Source organism: Condylura cristata, unplaced genomic scaffold (genome assembly GCF_000260355.1).
Source record: "Condylura cristata isolate star-nosed mole 26May11 unplaced genomic scaffold, ConCri1.0 scaffold00024, whole genome shotgun sequence".
Classification (NCBI taxonomy): Eukaryota; Metazoa; Chordata; class Mammalia; order Eulipotyphla; family Talpidae; genus Condylura; species Condylura cristata.
Window position 1 is genome coordinate 4,898,960 of NW_004567125.1, and position 19,141 is coordinate 4,918,100.

At 45.3% G+C, this 19,141-nt stretch overlaps 1 protein-coding gene across 2 annotated transcripts in view; it reads left to right on the forward strand.

The window, feature by feature from the left end:
• The window catches only part of AUTS2 (autism susceptibility candidate 2), an 81,995-nt gene extending 64,081 nt beyond the window's left edge, over window positions 1-17,914 (forward strand). For both annotated transcript variants that reach the window (XM_012728986.1, XM_012728984.1), the window contains exons 8-15: window positions 1,840-1,911; window positions 3,174-3,203; window positions 4,878-4,949; window positions 8,069-8,210; window positions 11,189-11,266; window positions 12,247-12,330; window positions 13,387-13,609; window positions 15,845-17,914. In XM_012728986.1, the coding sequence (XP_012584440.1) occupies window positions 1,840-1,911; window positions 3,174-3,203; window positions 4,878-4,949; window positions 8,069-8,210; window positions 11,189-11,266; window positions 12,247-12,330; window positions 13,387-13,609; window positions 15,845-17,090 (1,947 nt within the window). In that variant the 3' untranslated portion in view covers window positions 17,091-17,914. The remainder of the gene's footprint in view (window positions 1-1,839; window positions 1,912-3,173; window positions 3,204-4,877; window positions 4,950-8,068; window positions 8,211-11,188; window positions 11,267-12,246; window positions 12,331-13,386; window positions 13,610-15,844) is intronic.
• Window positions 17,915-19,141: the final 1,227 nt, after the last annotated feature.

The window sequence follows — 19,141 nt, forward strand, 5'->3', positions numbered from 1 at the left end:
ATCCCTCAGCAGTGGTTACATTTGCCAAGGTCAAGACTGTTATGAGTTACTAACATCCTAGTATGAAATTAACCTACTACCCTTTGTAATTACTAAATTCTTTTTCTACCTAGTTAGTGATGTTCTACTCAGCTTGGACTGGAGTTATCACTGAAGGTCAATATTGAGGAGTAATTCACAGAACACGCTTTTTTTGTGCCTTCCAGTCTACTAGAGCCCTTATTTTACTTGCCTACAAAATGTATGTCTCGGGCTAATAACCATTCTCAAATTTTAAAGTAGAAAATTTGCTGTGTGAGATTGTGTTTGGGGGGTTCATCCCATTTCTAAAATAAAACACCAATTTTGGACCAGATCTCCCCTGGATGAGCATACATTGCACTTCCAAAGTCATGTCGCCTTAAAACTAGAAATAGATAAAAAAATTAAAAAGTGGTAGCAGTGTGATGCCTGTGCCTTAGAAACCACCTCTCCCAGTGTGGAACTGCAGTTTATGCACCAGGTCTGTTCACTCGGCTTGTTACAGTGGCCGTGTTGGATGCCTGGCTGGGGCTGAGATGATGGTGATTTTAAACCACCCCCCCCCCCCACACACACACCCATTATGCTCTTTCCTGCTCCCTCTGAGGTAACCTGGTCTGTCCCCCTTAGGTTACAACAAATCTCTAGTGCATCCCCAAACAGACTGGTAGGTCATTTAATAAATTAGACTATTTCCCTCACTCACAATTATCCAATCACACAGAAAACTACATCTGGGCAAGAAAGTGTCTCTCCTGGTGTTGAAAATAGGCCTTTCCAGGCCATCTTACTGATTGAATATGTAGATTGCAGTTCATTAGTGGAGTTCTTCATATGTATGCAAATCAGGCTGTTAACAACTCCAGCTTAATTGTTAGTTGTACAGCAGCTGATTGCTTTTCTTTCTTTCATTTCTTTTTTTTTTTTTTCTCCCCTTCTCTTTTGTGCCTAAACTTGAGCTCTTTTTCCACATGACTTAACTTCCTGGTGTGAGGGGATTCACATAAGTTCTGATTTCATAAGAAAAATACCTGTGAAATTCTCTCCCAGTCTCTTATCCACTAGAAAGTAGTGGCTACTTGTGCCTGCAGCAGGCTTTTTGTTGTGATCCTTGTTAATTCATAGGACAGAGCATACAGCAAAGACTAGTGTTATTAATGATATTAAGAATGGTAGTGGGAATAGGAAAGATAAAGCAGTATTACTTCAGAAATCATTTACTAGGCAGTCTGTGTGGTCCCTGAACTAGGTTCTCTTGTCCCATTTCCACCTCTGCTAATGAGTAATTACTGAGTGTTATTCCTTGTTATTGTCTGCGGTTTAAAATTTAGAGAGTTTGCTTAATGTCTGTAGAACACAGTTCTTCTGATGAGAAGCACCTGATACAGCAGATTATAATGATGTTCACTTAAGCATTTCTTGGAATGTTTGGTGATAAAGCAAAAATCACACAACAGTCAGAGCTGTCGGCATCTGGGTAGGAGCTAGGATTCAGGGGCAGCGCTTGCTTGCATGTGTGGCTTCTCTTTTTTGCGGCCTGTGCTTTCTGTTACAGCAAAATGTGCTATAGCTCACTCTCTGCTTTCAGATGTCTTTGCTGGAGGGGGCAGTCTCTCTCTCTCAAGGCTCCCTGAGAAAATAGGGAGCAGGTTCTCCTGGAGAACATGTCTGATCGCTGAAAAAATGAGCCTGTTAACTCTCGTATTCCAGAATGAAACAAACAGAAACCCCACACATTTCACTTCTGTAATTTAAAATGAAAGATCTTGCTTTCATGTCACTGTTTGCTTCCTCAACTGTGGCTTCATTCCTTTGTAGACATCCAACCCTATTGATGTTGCTGCTCGGCCTGGGACAGTCCCTCACACACTGCTCCAGAAGGACCCAAGGGTAGGTACAGTCAGGCTTGGTCTCTGAAAATGCTTGGGGTGTTTGTGTGGGGTGACCATCCCAGGATGAGCACCCACCATTCTCAGCTCCTTTGAATGAGCTACTGATTTAGCTGTTCCTTCTAGTTGTGGAAGAAAATGCCACTCTTAGAAAACAAGTCTCTTGTGCCCTACTGCAGCCTGCAGCCCTTTGACATAGGGGGGTGACTTGCTATGGGAGAGGAGAGTAACGACTCATAGTCTCACCCTGAGAGCTGGACACTATATTGCTTCTGTAGTTTCTACTCAGCTGATCTTCTCTGTTGCCATCTCCTTAAATTCCTCTCACACAAAAGAAGTAGCTGTAAAATGTTTTGAATGGAAAAGCACTAAGTGCTTTTCTTCCTGGAAGTCAGGACACATCCCCATTTTCCTTGGGTCAGGAAGTCACTGTACCACACAGCTATTCTGGCCCACTACTTGTAATGTGGTAAGGAGTCTTTTGTACTCTTGAGCTAAATAAAATATCCATTATGCTTTGGTTATGTTGTTTATTCATAATTTATACCTCTGCCTACTCCAAAAAAGAATTTGAAGCTATACCACAGATAGAATCTTGTCGCATTGTTACTTACATTTATTTTCATAATAAATGTGAAAAAACGATTATCTTTTACAAATTTTGTCTTTTTCCCTGGGTAAGGGCAGTCAGAAATTGATCACCAGAGTTAGGTGGATATTGAAAAGAACTCAGCTATGTAAGCATTTTTATGGTGTTTAGTGTATGTACCTCTTCAAAATGTTGAGTACCTTGAAGTCATCAAATAAAGGTCTTGGTAAAGATTGCCTGGTTGACTGTGTTTAGAGAAGACCCTTTCCCTAGGTATCTATTATTGTCCAGCATTAACAGTCAAGGGTCTGAGGGCCATTCTCCCTTCGACCCATGCGGTGTGGTCTGGAAGGGCTGTCCAACATGGTGAAACTCCTCAGATGTGTAATGTCAGCAAAGCCTGTTGCCAGAGGGCAAATTGCTATTGATTAAACTTGTTGGGGGTGGGGGGTGCTTGTCAGTGTAGATGTACCAAGGCTTGTGAAGTGGGGGAGGGGGACACTTGGCACTTTTGATAGTGTGAAAATGGGTTAATTATTCTCTAAAAGGGCTTCATTTAAAAGTAAAATTCTAACATTTTAATTTCCCCTCCTAATGAAGCACTACAAATTTGTTAATTAGAGCAATTGTTTGAGTGACAGGCATGTAACCAAGTTGTCATTTTCTCTTCACAGTTGACAGATCCTTTCAGACCTATGTTAAGGGTAAGAAAGCTTCTTCTAGAACTGTTTTGCAACCTCTATTTGACTCCCTGTAGGTTAAAAATACAAATCCATTACAAGGAAACAAGCCTTAGAAATGCTGAAATAAAATGTCATAATGACACCAGTTGGGTTTTTTAGGTAGCATGATTGAAGTGGTCTGAATTGTTTTGCCTTGAGTGTTGGAAGAAGCAGGTCATTGAGGTAGAGCTGACAGATGAGATTCAACTGAGGTAGATTCTCCTGCTAGCATTTTTGGGAGAAGACCTGACTACAGGGAATTTAAAGGAAAAGACACTATAGGCTGAACTTAGGGTTTCCCTGACTTCTGTCTCTCTGGCACCAAGGAGGATGTATGTAGGCCTATTTATTTTGGCCAATGGTTGCCTCACTCTGCACTAAGTGATGTTGGCTGGTCACAAGCATTCAACCTACAGTATGTAAGGGCTACAGTATATGGTCCTTACATCTTGAGAGGTCTGGAGATTAGCCAGCAGAAGACCTCTGAGTAGATGCTGACTGACTTGGTAAGGAGAGGGGCAGACGGGAGGGTGATGGATATTTGGATAGAAGATGCATGGATAGTGCTATACTAACCCACTTCTTGTACATGTAATCAGATAATTCAGTTTCTCCAAAGAGAATAAAAAGGAGAATTGTGTTATCACTTAGCTGATTTCAGATTACCTATAATTTCATTACAAAACAAGATAACTGGCCCCAATTTGGATTTAAGTACATATTTTAGAACCAACTCCTTAATAGAGAACCAGAAGCTTCTGTTCTTGGTCACTATAGGAATGGGCAGTATTTCTTCTTTGTCCGATAGTTATTGAGTGCAACTTTGGCACTTAGGGATAGATTACTTAGCAGGAATACAAACGAAGTAGAAAGAGGTGGTCCCTGCCATGTAGGTACAAAACACACTCACTGTTGACGCCACTGCTATTAAAGCAAAACATGAAATAATTTGAGAGACATGGATTGATATCCTCCCAGAGGGAAGAGGAAGGACTTAATATCTGCAGAGGCCTGGGGAGGAAGGAACAAGTTCCTTTTGTCTGTGTCCTTTCTTTTTTTCTTAAAAAAAAGGAAGGGATGTTGACTCTTAGTTGAAGCCCTTGTGAGAACTGGGCTTCAATAAAAATGCAGTGAATTTCTTGGTACCACTTTGGGGGTTAAAACAACAACAAGCAGTACCGGGGGAGGTTATGACAGGTCCTGTACCCTCTCTTGTTTTGAATTGATTTGCAGACATTGGCTAATTAGCTCTTCTGAACAGCTGATTTGCATTATAGCATGGCTGCATTTGTTAAGCAGGGCTTCCCACTCTACCAGGTCTGCCAGCTGGCATCAGAAAAGAAAAAGAGAAGAGACACAAAGTGGGGGTTGGGCTTTTGCCATCTTGTCCTTAGTAACCAGGGAAGTCTCCTCGAGTATGGCTCCCTAAGTAGTAGGCACTGGCTCAGGCTCCTGTAGGAGGAGGGGGGCTGACTGGGGCTCCCTCGGGCCCAGACTCTAGAAACAGCTGAGAAAAAAGCAGTTGGAGGGTACAAAGCTCTCTTGTTGAATAAAAAAACCTCTGTAGCCAAAATCTGATCAAAGCTTTGGGGGAAATTGAAGGTGGTTTTCTCTGCATGGTTCTCCTTCTGACCACATTGCTCTTTCTTATTCCAGAAACCAGGGAAGTGGTGTGCTATGCATGTTCACATTGCCTGGCAGATCTACCACCACCAACAGAAAGTCAAGGTCAGTCTTCCCTCCAGTCGAAGAGATGCGAATGGGGAATGGGGTATCTCCACTTAAGGAGATACATAGGCAGGAAGCATCAAGTCCCTTTCGGTAAAGCTATTCAGAAATCTTAACGGTCAATTAGGAAACTGACCAGCAAAATGACAAGACACAAGCAAACCCCCTCAATTTTTTTTTTAAATGATTTCTATTGTCTTATTGACCCAAAAGTCTTATATACAGATTACACAGTAACAATTTTGAAAATCTAGGTAGTATTATGGAAAACATTTAGTATTGGGGGAAAACTCTCCATCCTAACACATACTATTAATAGTCTTCTTGAAGTAGTTTGTGATGGCCAGTGAGTTTCCTAGTGACACTCACTGGTCTTCTGATGACCAGTGCCAGGAATTAAAATGCAGCTTCTGGTCAGATCCCTACCTGGATACAGATGGTTTTTCTTCTGTGTGTATGTTTTCATAGAGAGGACTGCTTTACAAGTCCTTTGTGACAACTTAGGGAAGAGATCTTAAACTATCAGTAGGCGACCAGATGAGCATCCACATTTGGCTTAGGGAACAATGCAGGCACAGCTGGGAGGTATTGCAGGGTGGTGCCAGACCAGCACATGGGACGGATAGCACTATAAATCAAGTCATGTGAATGTCCTGATCTCCTAGGACATCTGAAAGTCGTTTATCCTGCAGTGTGATGTGTTAAGTGTACAGTGGTGTGATGTCTACAAATCAGTGATGTGCATGAAGTAATGAGATGTGACACCAACATGCAGCGAGCACACACGCTGGAAAAATGGCCCCAGTAAATGAACTTGCCTGACGTGGGATTGCCCCAAACCGTCAGTTTATAAAAAGGCACCTTCAACCCAAAATAAAGCCGGGCACAATATAGCGAGCCACACCGGTAACTGGCAAGTCCAACTTTTCTGTCCGGTACTCACATTCCTTGAGGTGTGCCTAGAACGACCAGGCAGGTATTCCAGTAAGCTTCAGCTAGTCATTTGTTTCATGACCACAGTTTTACTCCTGACAGCATGTGGGGAGCCATTGCGAGAATAATAAATGAAGCTCATAAACAAGGAGGGAGAAGTAGGCATCATAGATGGGGTCTTTTGTTGTTGTTGTTTTAAAAATGGTTAAAAAGGCCAACCCTGCTAAATGAGGTCGCCCGGGCATTTTGCTGTGATGCCCAGTACTTTATCCCTTCCCATCAGTGAGTTTTGCTCACCTCTACTTTATTGTTAGGTGAGGTTTAATTAGAAATCTTAGGGTTTAGCTCAGTTAGAGAATATGTGCTTTGAAGAGCTAACTAGATTCTGATGCTTAGTTCAATTCACTTTTGGTTCTGGATGATGTGATTAGCAGAACGGTAGGTAAAGACATGTCCTCCTTTGGTTAAAAGCAATGAGGAATGTTGTATGTGCCAGTTTAGCAACTTCTTTTCCATGAAAGGGTCCCTGGTGACTAAAACTTTCATTATCCCAGTTCAATTAGAAAGGCCTTGCATATGAGATAGCTGTTCATCTTCCCTTTCCAGCAAACTCTTTGCAATCCCCAAGCTCCATTTTGCTTCATGGACCTAAGTTGTGGTTAATGGAACTGTGCTGTGTACCGTGAAATATTAGCACTAAATTATTTGGCGACCAAATTAAAGGAGGCACTCAAAAGATTTTTATAGATTTATAGTGAATTAGAAGCTTTGTTTGGGGGTTTGGCTATAACTTTATAGTGGGACTTGCATGATAGTATTCCCTGTAGGTGTGAGCAGAAATTACATTGTCCCCTTTCTCCTTAACATTCAGTTACCCATTCTTTTAGTCACTCTCTAAGTATTTCTTGCGAGAGCCCACTGCCTGTAGGATATTTACAAGATCCGGTTCAGAGGGCTCTTGTGGTGTGTGGTCCAGTTGCTTGGATTTCAGGGGTGAGGATCAGTGTGTGTGTGCAGAAAAGGCTGCGCTGCTGTCAGGGGGCTTGCTTTGAGGTGCTCAGGTAGGTTTCACTTTAAATGAGTATGATGAATGAGCCAAGACAGAGCGACAGACCTCTTATCTCTCAGCTCCACATGTAGCTAGGTCAGATGCCTCCTTGTTGACTTTTCTCTGCTGTATACTGGGGCCAGGGTGTATTTAGAGCAGAAAGTAAGCAGTTTGAAGTGGATTAATAAGGGGGCATGTGTTGAGACTGAGAGAATGAAAGAGGGAGAGCCAGAAGCAGGGAAAGGGGTGTGAAGAAATAGGAGTCTGAGCACAGGACGGGGAGGGAAACTCGAAATTATGAGCCCATGCCACACTGGGATGCTTGTCTGGGGGTGGGGAGTGGGTGGGAGGCGCTGGTTCAGAGAATGTTGTTGAGATCAAGAAGGGGTGGGGTTGAAACCAGGTCATTTGAGAGGCCTGCAGCTTGGAGGAAAGTGAGAGAGAGGCTCTTGTTACATTGCTGGTCTGGACTAATCGCCTCTTCCCCAGGTAATTGGTGATAATAAGCAAAGAAAAAAAAAAAAGAGACCCCTATTAGTTAAATTAATATCCTGTTTGTTTTTTTAAGAAATATGTAACAATGTACATTGGAAAACTAGCTTGTAGGCATGCAAATATTTCTTCATAACTTTCAGTTACTAATGTACTGTGATCTGTGCGAGCATGGTAAAGAGTCGTTAAACAATTAATTTACAGAGCAGATTATTCATGCAGAATTCCTAATAAAATGAGTTTTAAAATGCCATCATTTAAAAACTTGCTGAAATAGGCCTTTACGGTAAATAATAAACTATTCCAATGTAATGGTAGTTTAAATAAACAGGACATGGTCTCACTCCCCCAACCGTATTACCTCAGGCTGAGCACTCCTTTTGCTACTTGACATTTCTGATCTGAGAAACAGGTGCTGCCTAGTGGCAGCGCACTGAGCCCTCCTGGCTTGACCTGCTTATTTGGCATTTGAGGGGTAAGTGGTCTGTGGCTTGCTGATCTCAGAACATGTGTTGCCTTGAACCCTTCCAGGGCTCAGAGCCAGAGTGTGCCCATTCAGTTTTATCAGTCTCAACTCTTCATTAATATCTTTTTCCTCCTGTACCTTTTGGGGTTTCATCTTTTATTTTTCCCCTTGCTGCTTTAGAAACAGATGCAGTCAGACCCACATAAACTGGACTTTGGACTGAAGCCTGAGTTCCTGAGCCGGCCCCCAGGCCCCAGTCTCTTTGGAGCCATCCACCACCCCCATGACCTGGCACGGCCTTCAACTTTGTTCTCTGCTGCTGGTGAGTGGAGAGAGGGTGTGGGGAGTTGAGAAATTCAGTTCTCAGGTCATTAAATAAATGATGTCTGTGCTCTAGGCTGCTGCTACCTACAAAAAAAGTATAGTTTATGCCAGTTTACAGCAACATCATAGCACATCTTGGGAGCTGGACGCTTCTCACTACTTCATTGATGTTCCCTCTTTCATTAAAGAAGGAAAAGAGATCTTCTTTCCCTTAGGGCACCCATATTGTTTCAGCTGGTTATTTGCTTCTGTATAAACCAGTGTAACTCACAAGCAGGTCAGATACTATTAAGAAAGTTCAAGAAGCTTGGAAGTCCAGGAACGGGGTAAGGATGCGGCTGCCTCTCTGGTGGTGCCCACACAGCACTCGGTAATTCGGAATCAGGCTACTCGGCCATGCTGTGTCCTGAGGACAAAGAAGTGCAGTCAAGTCAGTTGCATGGTGGGGCGTGTGACAGGGCAGGGAGCCGGCTAGCTGCCAGTTTCTCTGCTACAGAGTTAATACTGCTGGGCTGACTGCAGTGATGCAGGAAATTTAGGAAGCAGGGCCCAGAACACCCAAAAGATGGACTCACTTCTGAGAATACATGCTCCCAAGCACCTGTTTGGTGTGAAAGAGTGTGTCGGGGCAGGAGTGGGGCAGTTCCTGGTGCTCTACATCAGACAGCGCCTGTTCTGCTCCATACTTGACCACAAATGGCGGTGATGGGCAGGCAACAAGAATGACTCTCCTAGTATTGAAGCTTCCTTTCGTTTCTGAAGCTATTTTTGGTGTACTGGGTGCCCTCGTAAACTCAGACATGGTGACACGGCTTTATAAAGCTCATATCCACTTCTCTAAAATGTATTCTGTTCTGCATAAACATTCCAGGAGCTCTCTGTTTCCCATCCTTTGGGAACAAGTTTCACATCCATTCTGTCTCCTGCCTTCCTAGGCTTTTAGCCAGTGCTTATTTGGGTGGCCCTAAGGCTCTTCCATTCAGCGAGAGAGAAACACCCACATGACAAGAAACCGTCATTATGAGGGGCTCGTTGCCAGAGCAAGTGAACCACCCTTGACGGTAGACAGAATTTGCTAAGGTCTCAGGTTTTCCTCTCTCAGTTGCGTCTAGGGACATATTTGAAGGCTTTGTTTCCATGGCACCTAGGCTCTGAGAGAGGGCTACATTAAGAGCAATTTTTGGAGAGAAATGGAGAGATTTCTCCCTGGCTTCTGTTTGAGCCAAGCAGATGAATTGGCTGCTTTTGCTTCGATAATTCTGGAACTGCAAAGCACCCCTAGGGGCCCTGGGCTGAGCGGAGCTCTGATCTTCATCGAAGCATTAATTAGCTTGTACTACACAGACAGCATGCAGCCAAATTTTTAGTTAGCTGGCAACACTGTTAGCAGCTAATGAATATGCTGGGCTCTTTTCACTTTGTGGAGAAGGAGGGTATCATTTTTGCACTTGCCGGGTGGAACCTAAGTCTCCCTCTAGGATTGAACTCCTCAGGTGCCTTCCAGTCCTGAGTTACTATGCTTCTGCTGATGCTCACCTGTGCTAAGGGCTTCTTCAACCGAGGCCCCCAGTCTTTGCAGCTCAGGGAATGATTTCTAGACAACTGGAGTCGATAGGGAATCGAGGAATGGCCCTCCATTTAATCTACTGTCCTAAAGGAACTGATATTTGTTTATAGGAACCCAGACAGAATACAAGGGATTATGGAACAGGAATTAGTAAAATTCATTAAGGCTCTTTCCTACTTTCATTCTAAAAGGTCATCTTTTACAGAGTGAGCAACATTGGATTTTGTGGGAAATAATTATTTGGTAAAAGTATACTGGTGTGTATAATTTACACACACTTATTTATTTAGTTCAGTCACTTTCATCTTGCTGTTGGGCACTAGTGACTGAAACTAAAGAACTTCTCCAGAGACGGTGGCCCATCTCTTGCCTAGAATCAAGCCTGCCTCCCAGAGAGCTGCCCGCCTCAGCTGTCAGCCTCGTATTCAGAAGCCAGCGTTCTGCCCTGAGCCGCCACTCACATATGTACCCTTTCTGTTTCTGTCATTTCCTCGTTCCTTTACAAAAAGGAATTTGAAACATCATAGTGAAACATTTACTGTTGAAGGCAAAGTAGAGAGATAAAAAGGAGAGAATGTGGATAAAGGAAAAACCAAAAGAGAGAAGACCACTAAGTTATTAGCTCAGTTCCCTGGCAGGTAATATAAAGACTGATGGAGTTGGCTGTAAGGTTGTCCAGAAACGAGTGAGCTGCTTTCTCCTGACACTGAAGATTGTACGAAATTGGAAGCCTTCATCTCCCATAACCTATGTGACTCACAGCGCTAGATCTCCCAAGGAACAGGTGGTAGATATTCTTCAATGGCAACTAGCACATTCTTCAGGAAAAAGGACCCTGCAAGGGCTCACAGCCGTGTAGCCCAGATGTGCATCTGCATGACAGTTACTCCTAAGCCAAGGATTATAAGATGCACAGTTTCTGGAATTGTGATTCTCAAAGCAAGTCTTATTCCCAGGGCGTTCTGAAGAAAGTATCCCACAACCAAACGTTGCCTCTTAGTGGATGCACGGGCCCAGGAACACATTGCTGGTTCCAAGAAGTCCTTCAGCAAGAGCCCTTAACACTTTTTTGCCTGGCCGTTTTCCCCACCTTGCTTGGTCATAGAACCCCCAACACCCTCAACCTTGTTTTTTGCATGTGTTCTCATACTGTATGTCAGCATGTTAGAAATATACTCTCTCTTTTTGGGTGATGGCCAGTCCAGTGTGGGAAAGAGGAAAAGGAGTGATTGGTTTCCTTGTTCCTGATAGCAGCTCTTTGTGCTCGCTGTACCACCTGCACCACCACCCCGCCTCCCATTTTTACTCTAACATACTCTCTCCTGGGGACCTTGGGCAAGTCGGAGTCCTATTGCATTGTAGAAAACGGCTCCCTGTGAAATGTGACTTTTTTATGTTTGACTTCATAGGTGCTGCACACCCAACTGGGACCCCCTTTGGGCCGCCTCCTCATCACAGCAATTTCCTTAACCCTGCTGCTCACCTAGGTGAGTTACCTATCAGTAATGGGAAATGACCTGCAAGGTGGTCATAGTGCTAGAAACCCCACTTACTTCTTAGGGAAATGAGATGTTCTTGTAGAAGTCTGAATACGTACCATGCATCCTCAGGATTTCAGCACATCTTATGCCACCTTCTTAAAATGGAATATCTGTGCTCAGGAGTAGTTCCGTCACTGCTGACGGTGACAGTGATCCAGTTAGTGATGGTGTGTTGGGTGAAGGCTGTGCCTTGGGACCTCAGGATGTCCTCCTGTGCAGTAGCCTGTTCCTCCACTGGAGAACAGTAGTGAGCTCCTGTCCCATATCTAGGGGTACCTGCTGGAGGTGGGAAGAAAGGCAAGATGATATGATGAGACATTGTCCAGTGATTTTTAGTCACTTCACATTGCGCACTTCATATTTCACAGCTCTGTAAATGTCTTTTCCTACACAAGTGCATGCTTTATATGTAGCCTTTTTTTTAGTGCTATGCTTTAACCCATTGTGCCATCAGGGAGGGTACATAGCCTTTTTTTTATTTGGTATTTTCTGCAAGTGTTCTAACAGATGCAGACAGTGGTGTGCACAGCAGCGTATAAAACATGTAACTTCAGAATGTCATCGAGAGCTGTATTTTAACATGTCAGTATTCCTTCTGTTCCCTGAGAGCCCAGAGTGCACACTCCCAGAAGGGGGCAGCTGTGTGGCGGGTCCTCTTAGAGCATTGTGGCCCCCCACTCCAAAAAGGAGGGTGGGGCCGTGGGCACAGACTGAAAAATAGCTCTCATAAATATTTGCTGACCCCAATGCCCAAACCCAAATGCAAGAAAAACTTACTACATCATTTGGTGGGAAAGTGAGACAGATCAGGGCTGAGTTCAGGGAAGGCGAAGGCCCCTCTTTGCTTTTCCCGACTGCCAGGAAGTCTCACATTGGCCCTCAGTAGTGTCCTGCAACCCTTTCCTCCTTCGCAATCTCGTTTGCAGAGCCTTTTAATCGGCCGTCTACGTTCACGGGCCTCGCAGCAGTTGGCGGCAATGCCTTCGGGGGACTTGGGAACCCTTCAGTTAGTGAGTATCTCTAACTTTTTAAAAATCTGCCTTGGACTGTCTGTCTTCTCTTACCTGTCTATTGCTCAAGATCTTTCTAGACAAAAAGACACCGTGCTCCAGGGAAACAAGTGTAGGTTGTATCATGGCAAAAGGAAGCCTGAAAGTGGAGTTTAGGGTGCCAAAATCAAAGTGTTAAGGGCAGCCTATGGGTAGTTTTTGGTGCTGAGGGGTCAAGAAAGGTAATAGAGTTGACTGAACGAAGACTTGGCTCACATTCATAGTTTCATCCATGTTCCATCTCTACATCCGAGACTTCAGCTACAGCTCCCATTAAAGCAAAACAACTTTAAAACTTCATGTTGCTTTTGCCATTTGTGGGGCCGGGGGAGAAAAAAAAAAGTGAGGAGTAACAGAACAATACCCCGCCAGGACAGTCAAGATTATCCTCTGTATAGTCTGTGAGGCCCATGCTGTTTCTTACTATGAAAATGCCTGTCCACAGGAAAAGAGTTGCAGCACCTCCTCATGTTTTAAACATTATTTAGTCACCGAATATGCAACTTAGGACCATTGCAGCTCCATCTAGTGAGGAAACCTGTGTTAGGACAAGGCCCTGTCTGGTCTCCAGTGACCCTGGTCGTAGTCTGCTGAACTTGTAGAAAGCCTGCCCACACATCAGCAGGCTGGGTAGAGGAGAACCCTGTTCCGAAGGGAGCATGATGCAGTGAGCCTCATGCCAGAGTCCGCCCTTCTGCATGCTTGGGGCTTCTTCACGACCAGGTGTCCATTAGGCCATCTCAAGCCAGTTGGGTCCCTTTCCCTTTTAATCTCTCCCCCTATCCCTTTACCTTTGGTTAAAAGCAAAAAAAAAAAAAAAAAACTGTGAGCTACCTCTCCAGTGTAGGACAAGCGTTCCTCTAATGAATTTGTTAATCTCCTTTCCTTTTCCAGCTCCCAATAATATGTATTCATTTTAACTCTGAATGCTGTTAAAAGTTTTTTGGTAAGTACCTTCATTACAGCAGATTATATAATTTCTCTTAAACCTTTTTGTTCTCCACTTCACCATTTCAGCACCCAACTCAATGTTCGGCCACAAGGATGGCCCCAGTGTGCAGAACTTTAGCAACCCTCACGAACCCTGGAACCGGCTGCACCGAACGCCTCCGTCGTTCCCGACCCCTCCGCCCTGGCTGAAGCCAGGGGAGCTGGAGCGTAGCGCGTCCGCTGCAGCTCATGACAGAGATAGAGATGTAGATAAACGAGACTCATCTGTTAGTAAAGATGACAAAGAAAGGTACGGAAAGAAACTGCTCTCGAGTCCCAATGGGGGAGCCCCCTCTGTGCCACGCAGCAGCCTTCATCCTCCCGGTCCCAGCCTTGTGCTGCAGCTGGCACTGTAGCGCAGCTCCCCCACAGCCGGGGCCAGCGCCTGCGCCCTAGCCCCCAGGCCCCCAGCCCCAGAGGGCATACTCCCGGCCCGTACGTAGTGCATCATGACCACAGACTAGAAGGCTAGTGCAGCGGAAGGTCCCTGACAGCAGCCGTTGCACATTCAGAGTCTCCGGAGTCCCTGTGAGCACCCAAATATACATCTTGCTCTGAAAGGTAGTGAGTCGGAGCTTTGGACCAAACACACACAGCATGTATCAATACCATGTTTGCTTTCCGGTCTGTGCAGTCCATTACATCATCCATAGGTTTTTCTCTCTTTCCTCTTTCCATTTGTTTTCTTTTAGAAAGTCATGTTTGCATTTTCTCATCATTTTTCTCAAATGTTGTTCAAACTTAAATCCTGGGCCTACAGATCACTCATAAAAATTTGCTAACTTAGACACAAAGAAACGTCAACAAGTATTTTTGGTTTGAGTATTTTTGTTTTTGCTAGTTGGGAACTAATCTTACTAACCATTTTTATCTCTGACCCAGGCCTAAAAAAGAAGTAGACTAAGAGAGGAAAATGTCCTATAAGTATTTTTTTAAAGAATGTCATAAGCATTCTTGACAAAGTAGCTTTCCCCCACCCTTTCTGTGGTCTGTTTCCATGTTGAACAAACCGATAAGCAAGGATTACTCAAGATAAGCTTTAACAGTAAAGACGTAGTAACAGTTTCCTTTTGGTGCTTGAGACTCAAATATGACCCAGATCTTTCCATTTTTCTTTATTGTGTATATTGCATGTATGTGTGTATATATGTGTATCTAGTGATTTAAAAGAATTCAACTTTGCAGGCACTAAATGTGACTGATTAGTAGATATTCACCACTGGCCATCATGCTTACTGATTTCTTTCTTAGAAAAAGACAAATTTTCCTACAGGGCGGTATGATACAAATCATACTGAGGACTGTGTGCAACATTCAGCCCAGAGCTGTGAACCCTCAAAGTGAGGCACACTGAGGTGGGCTTAGCCTAGACCTGAAACACTAAGTCTGGAGAGAACGCAGGATGTGGCAAAAACCTTCTTCTCAATGGAATCAAATGGCCTCTTAGATTAAACGTGGGAAACTTCGTACAATATATTTTTGGGTAGTCTCATATTTTAAAGACAGTCTTCTTCCCCGCCTTTGCATGTTGACTAGAAACAAGATTACTAGAGGCCTCTCCTTGCCTGCAGACCCTGGCTGTTCCTGCTCGTCGCCCACCTTGGCCGAATCTGCCTGGGACTGCCCCTAAGACTTGCCTGATTCTTAGTCTTAACCCTTGAAGTTTTGCCTGGTTGGCTTTCTGTGCCTTTGCTGTTTCTACCCCATGTTCTTAAGCCTCTGCCCAAGACGGGACTGTCAAGTTCTTGTTTCACATTTTCATTCACAGATGCTTTTTAAAGTTGTTCTCTGTTTCCCCCATAAGCTCGTGTGTCTGTGCCCCTGCTTTTCCTACGGCTGTCTCCATCTTCTCATCAGACTTTGGAATTCTTAACCTCCCAAAAGTTGTTTTGCTACCCAAAAGTGCCAACATGGTGGTTGCCTTTCAACCCCCTTCACATGCTACATTTCTGCGATGACTCTGTATCCAAATTCTGTAGAGACAGGTGAGAAGAGCCCCTGTAATATTTATATTCAGGTCTTCCTTCCACTGGTTCTGTATTACAAAGTAGGAAGAAAGTCATGTTCACGTTCACATTTGGGCTCTTAACCTTCTTAGCACTAAGCCATCCTGAGAATCTAGACAAGATGGGCCACATTGCCCCATCACTGACTTACAGCCACTCCAGTCCATCCCAGCTTTCTGGAAACTGGCTCTCTGGGGTCTTGACTGAGCATGTGACTCTTAAATACAGAGAGAATTCTCTCCCCCTCAGACTCGCCCACTCATCCTCATCCCTAGCACTTCACTCCCAGAAAGCTTCCTCTCAAGTCTAGGAAAGTAAGATCAGGGTAGCTGGTTCGCCCTACAGAGGGCGTGCCCAGCTGCCTCAGGGACCGAGGGAAGCAGACCCAAGCCTGTCCTTTTCACACCACCATTTCATTGGCAGCCCTGTGCCAGACCGACGAGCCTCATTTGCTTCCTGTCTCCCTCTTCCTCCCTCAGGGAAAGCGTTGAGAAAAGACACTCTAGCCACCCTTCACCAGCACCTCTCCTCCCGGTGGGCACCCTGGGACATAACCGCAGCTCCGCTGAGCAGATCAGGGGTCATTTGAACACTGAGGCTCGAGAGAAAGACAAATCCAAAGAGAGGGAGAGAGACCACTCGGAGTCCCGTAAAGACCTGACCGCCGATGAGCACAAGGCGAAGGAGGGCCACCTGCCTGAGAAGGACGGCCACAGCCATGAGGGCCGATCCGTGGGGGAGGAGGCCAAGCAGCTGGCCCGGGTGCCATCGCCCTACGTGCGGACCCCCGTAGTGGAGAGTGCCAGGCCCAACAGCACCTCGAGCCGTGAGGCAGAGCAGCGCAAGAACGAGCCAGCCTACGAGAACCCCAAGAAGAGCTCAGAGGTCAAAGTGAAGGAGGAGCGCAAGGAAGACCATGACCTGCCTCCAGAGGCCCCCCCAAGCCACCGGCCCTCGGAGCCGCCGCCTCCAAACTCCTCGTCCGGTGTGCACCCAGGGCCCTTGGCTTCCATGCCCATGACGGTGGGGGTGACGGGCATTCATCCCATGAACAGCATCAGCAGTCTGGACAGGACTCGCATGATGACCCCTTTCATGGGCATCAGCCCCATCCCAGGCGGAGAGCGCTTTCCATATCCTTCTTTCCACTGGGACCCCATACGGGACCCTTTGAGGGACCCCTACCGAGAACTTGACATTCATCGGAGAGACCCACTGGGCAGGGACTTTCTGCTGAGGAACGACCCTCTCCACCGTCTCTCGACACCCCGGCTCTATGAAGCCGATCGCTCCTTCAGGGACAGGGAGCCTCACGATTACCACCACCACCACCACCACCACCCCCCTCTGTCTGTGGACCCGCGGCGGGAGCACGAGCGAGGGGGTCACCTGGATGAGCGGGAGCGCTTGCACATGCTCAGAGAAGACTATGAGCACACACGGCTCCATTCGGTGCACCCTGCCTCCCTCGACGGACACCTGCCCCACCCCAGCCTCATCACGCCGGGACTCCCCAGCATGCACTATCCCAGAATCAGCCCCACCACGGGGCACCAGAACGGACTCCTCAACAAGACCCCTCCGACGGCAGCACTGAGCGCGCCTCCCCCACTCATTTCTACACTGGGAGGGCGCCCTGTCTCTCCCAGAAGGACTACTCCTCTGTCCGCAGAGATACGGGAGAGGCCTCCTTCTCACACCCTGAAGGATATTGAAGCTCGATAAGGAAAAGAACAGGACACGAAGAGGAAACCCTACACCCACATACCGGCAAGAATGAGAAGAGCGAGCATGAGAGAACTCCCATATCCCGCACAGACTGCCAGGGAGAAGCCCCGCTCCTCCCCTTGTAAAAAATGTATAGACTCGGTGCAGATTTTGAAACGTTTTTGTATATTATAAGTTGAAATTTTTCAGGTCTTTTAGCCAAGTCATAAGTTCTCATGTCTCCTACTCTTTTAGTCTCTCGTATAAAACTTTTCAATTTGAACCAAAACAGTGAATATGACAACACGCACCAATTTGGTGATAGTGGGGAGGGCGGGGGAAGCCGCCACTCGGTCCGCCATGCAGAGTTCTTTCAGAGGCGAAGGGAAGGCCGTGTATATAGTTATGTAAAAAGAGATTGCTTCATGAGCTAATGGTTCATATATGCAAAGGGTAAGATGAAAGCTTTACTTTGTACAAATGTAAATAGCTAAAGATTAAGTAACATAATACATTAATACTTCTTAAAATGTGCTATTTGCAAACTTAATATCAGTGAACACAGCCTTCCACGGCTGTGTTCCCATATATTGTTATAGACAGCTAAACCCTTCAACTATGCAATGAATGTTAGGGCTTTTCACAAAAGCCCGTCTAACTCAAAGGAGCCTTTTCAAATCCATTTACAACATACTTAAGGTCATATTTTCCCTGAACAAGCGCTTACGTGATATGACTCTGTTTTCCTTGCTTGTTTTTTCAAACGGAGAAACATCCGATCTTGCAAATTGGACCCCAGGCTGAAACTTTGCATCTGAAGTTGCTGCTTGTGGGCTCTCGGGTTGGGGGTGGGGGGGTGGGGGGAGAAGAGTGCAGCCCCAGAAAGGTAGCCGAGGACATGAGCAACCAGTGCCAGGGAGGATGGGAGTGGTCAGATGCCAGAATCAGGGGACACAGCCAGGTCGCCAGCATCCTGCCACCAGTCACGTGACTTCACACACACCTCATGTGGGAAGATGCCTTCCAGTGTGTCCTCTTTCCCATCTGTACACACCTCCTCGTTCTGTAATGAGATGTAATTCCACCCAAACACATCCTGAAAGAAAGCTTCGTGTTTTCTCAGATGATGGATATGTTTTCACTGTATTCAATACCTGATAAGTGTAGGGCACACGTTCCTGACGTGACTCCTTCTATTCTAGTTGGTAACAAAGTCTGGGAATAACCGTAGCAGGTCAAACTTGTGGAGCCATGGAGAGTTACAGAGAATGAAAGTGACAGAGACAAGGTCTTGTGTATGCGTGTGTTTTTAAGTTTGCATCAATCTTAATGTCTCTTCATAATACTTTTATAATACATTAAGCCTCTTGTCTACATATTTGGAGAGAATATGACTTTACTAGCAGAGAAATACAATATATCTTGTCTACTGGACTGTAAAATATATGTATGAAATAAAATTAGTTCCATTTGGTCTTCTAGTATATTAAAGTGCTATCTGACGTTGTTATCCTGTTTTTGCAAAAAAAAAAAAAAGTTAACTACAGACCATTGTTTCTAATAAGCAGAGAGATCTATTTTAGTAGTAAACTGAAGGTTTAGTTGTGAGCTTCAGATTTTGTGAACTCCAGATGTTGTGCAGTGTTTTTTTTTTTTTTTTTAAAGACGACAACTAAAAAGAAAAAAAATCCAAGGAATATGTACACTGGAACTGTAGTGGTAGCTTTCAGTATTGTAAAGAGATTGTTCTATACAGACCTTTTTGCTGTTTATCCTGTATGTAATAAAGTCCTTTCTAGATCCTATGTGAAAAGAAAAGTGAAGCGACTGAATCTTCAGCATGTTCTCATCGGCGGAGCCTTCTTGTGTAATGTAAACTGTGCCATGTTATTAAAAAATGTGAACTAAGCTTCCAGCTGCTTGTTTGTGTGAGATGGCCATCGTTACCCTAGGGCAGAGCCAGCCCCGCGAGGCTGGACGCTAGAAACCTGGAGCCCAGGCGAGGCTGGCTGGGGCAGCTGGGCTGCCCACCTGGGTCTGTCGGCCTGTAGCTCTGGAACCATTCTGGC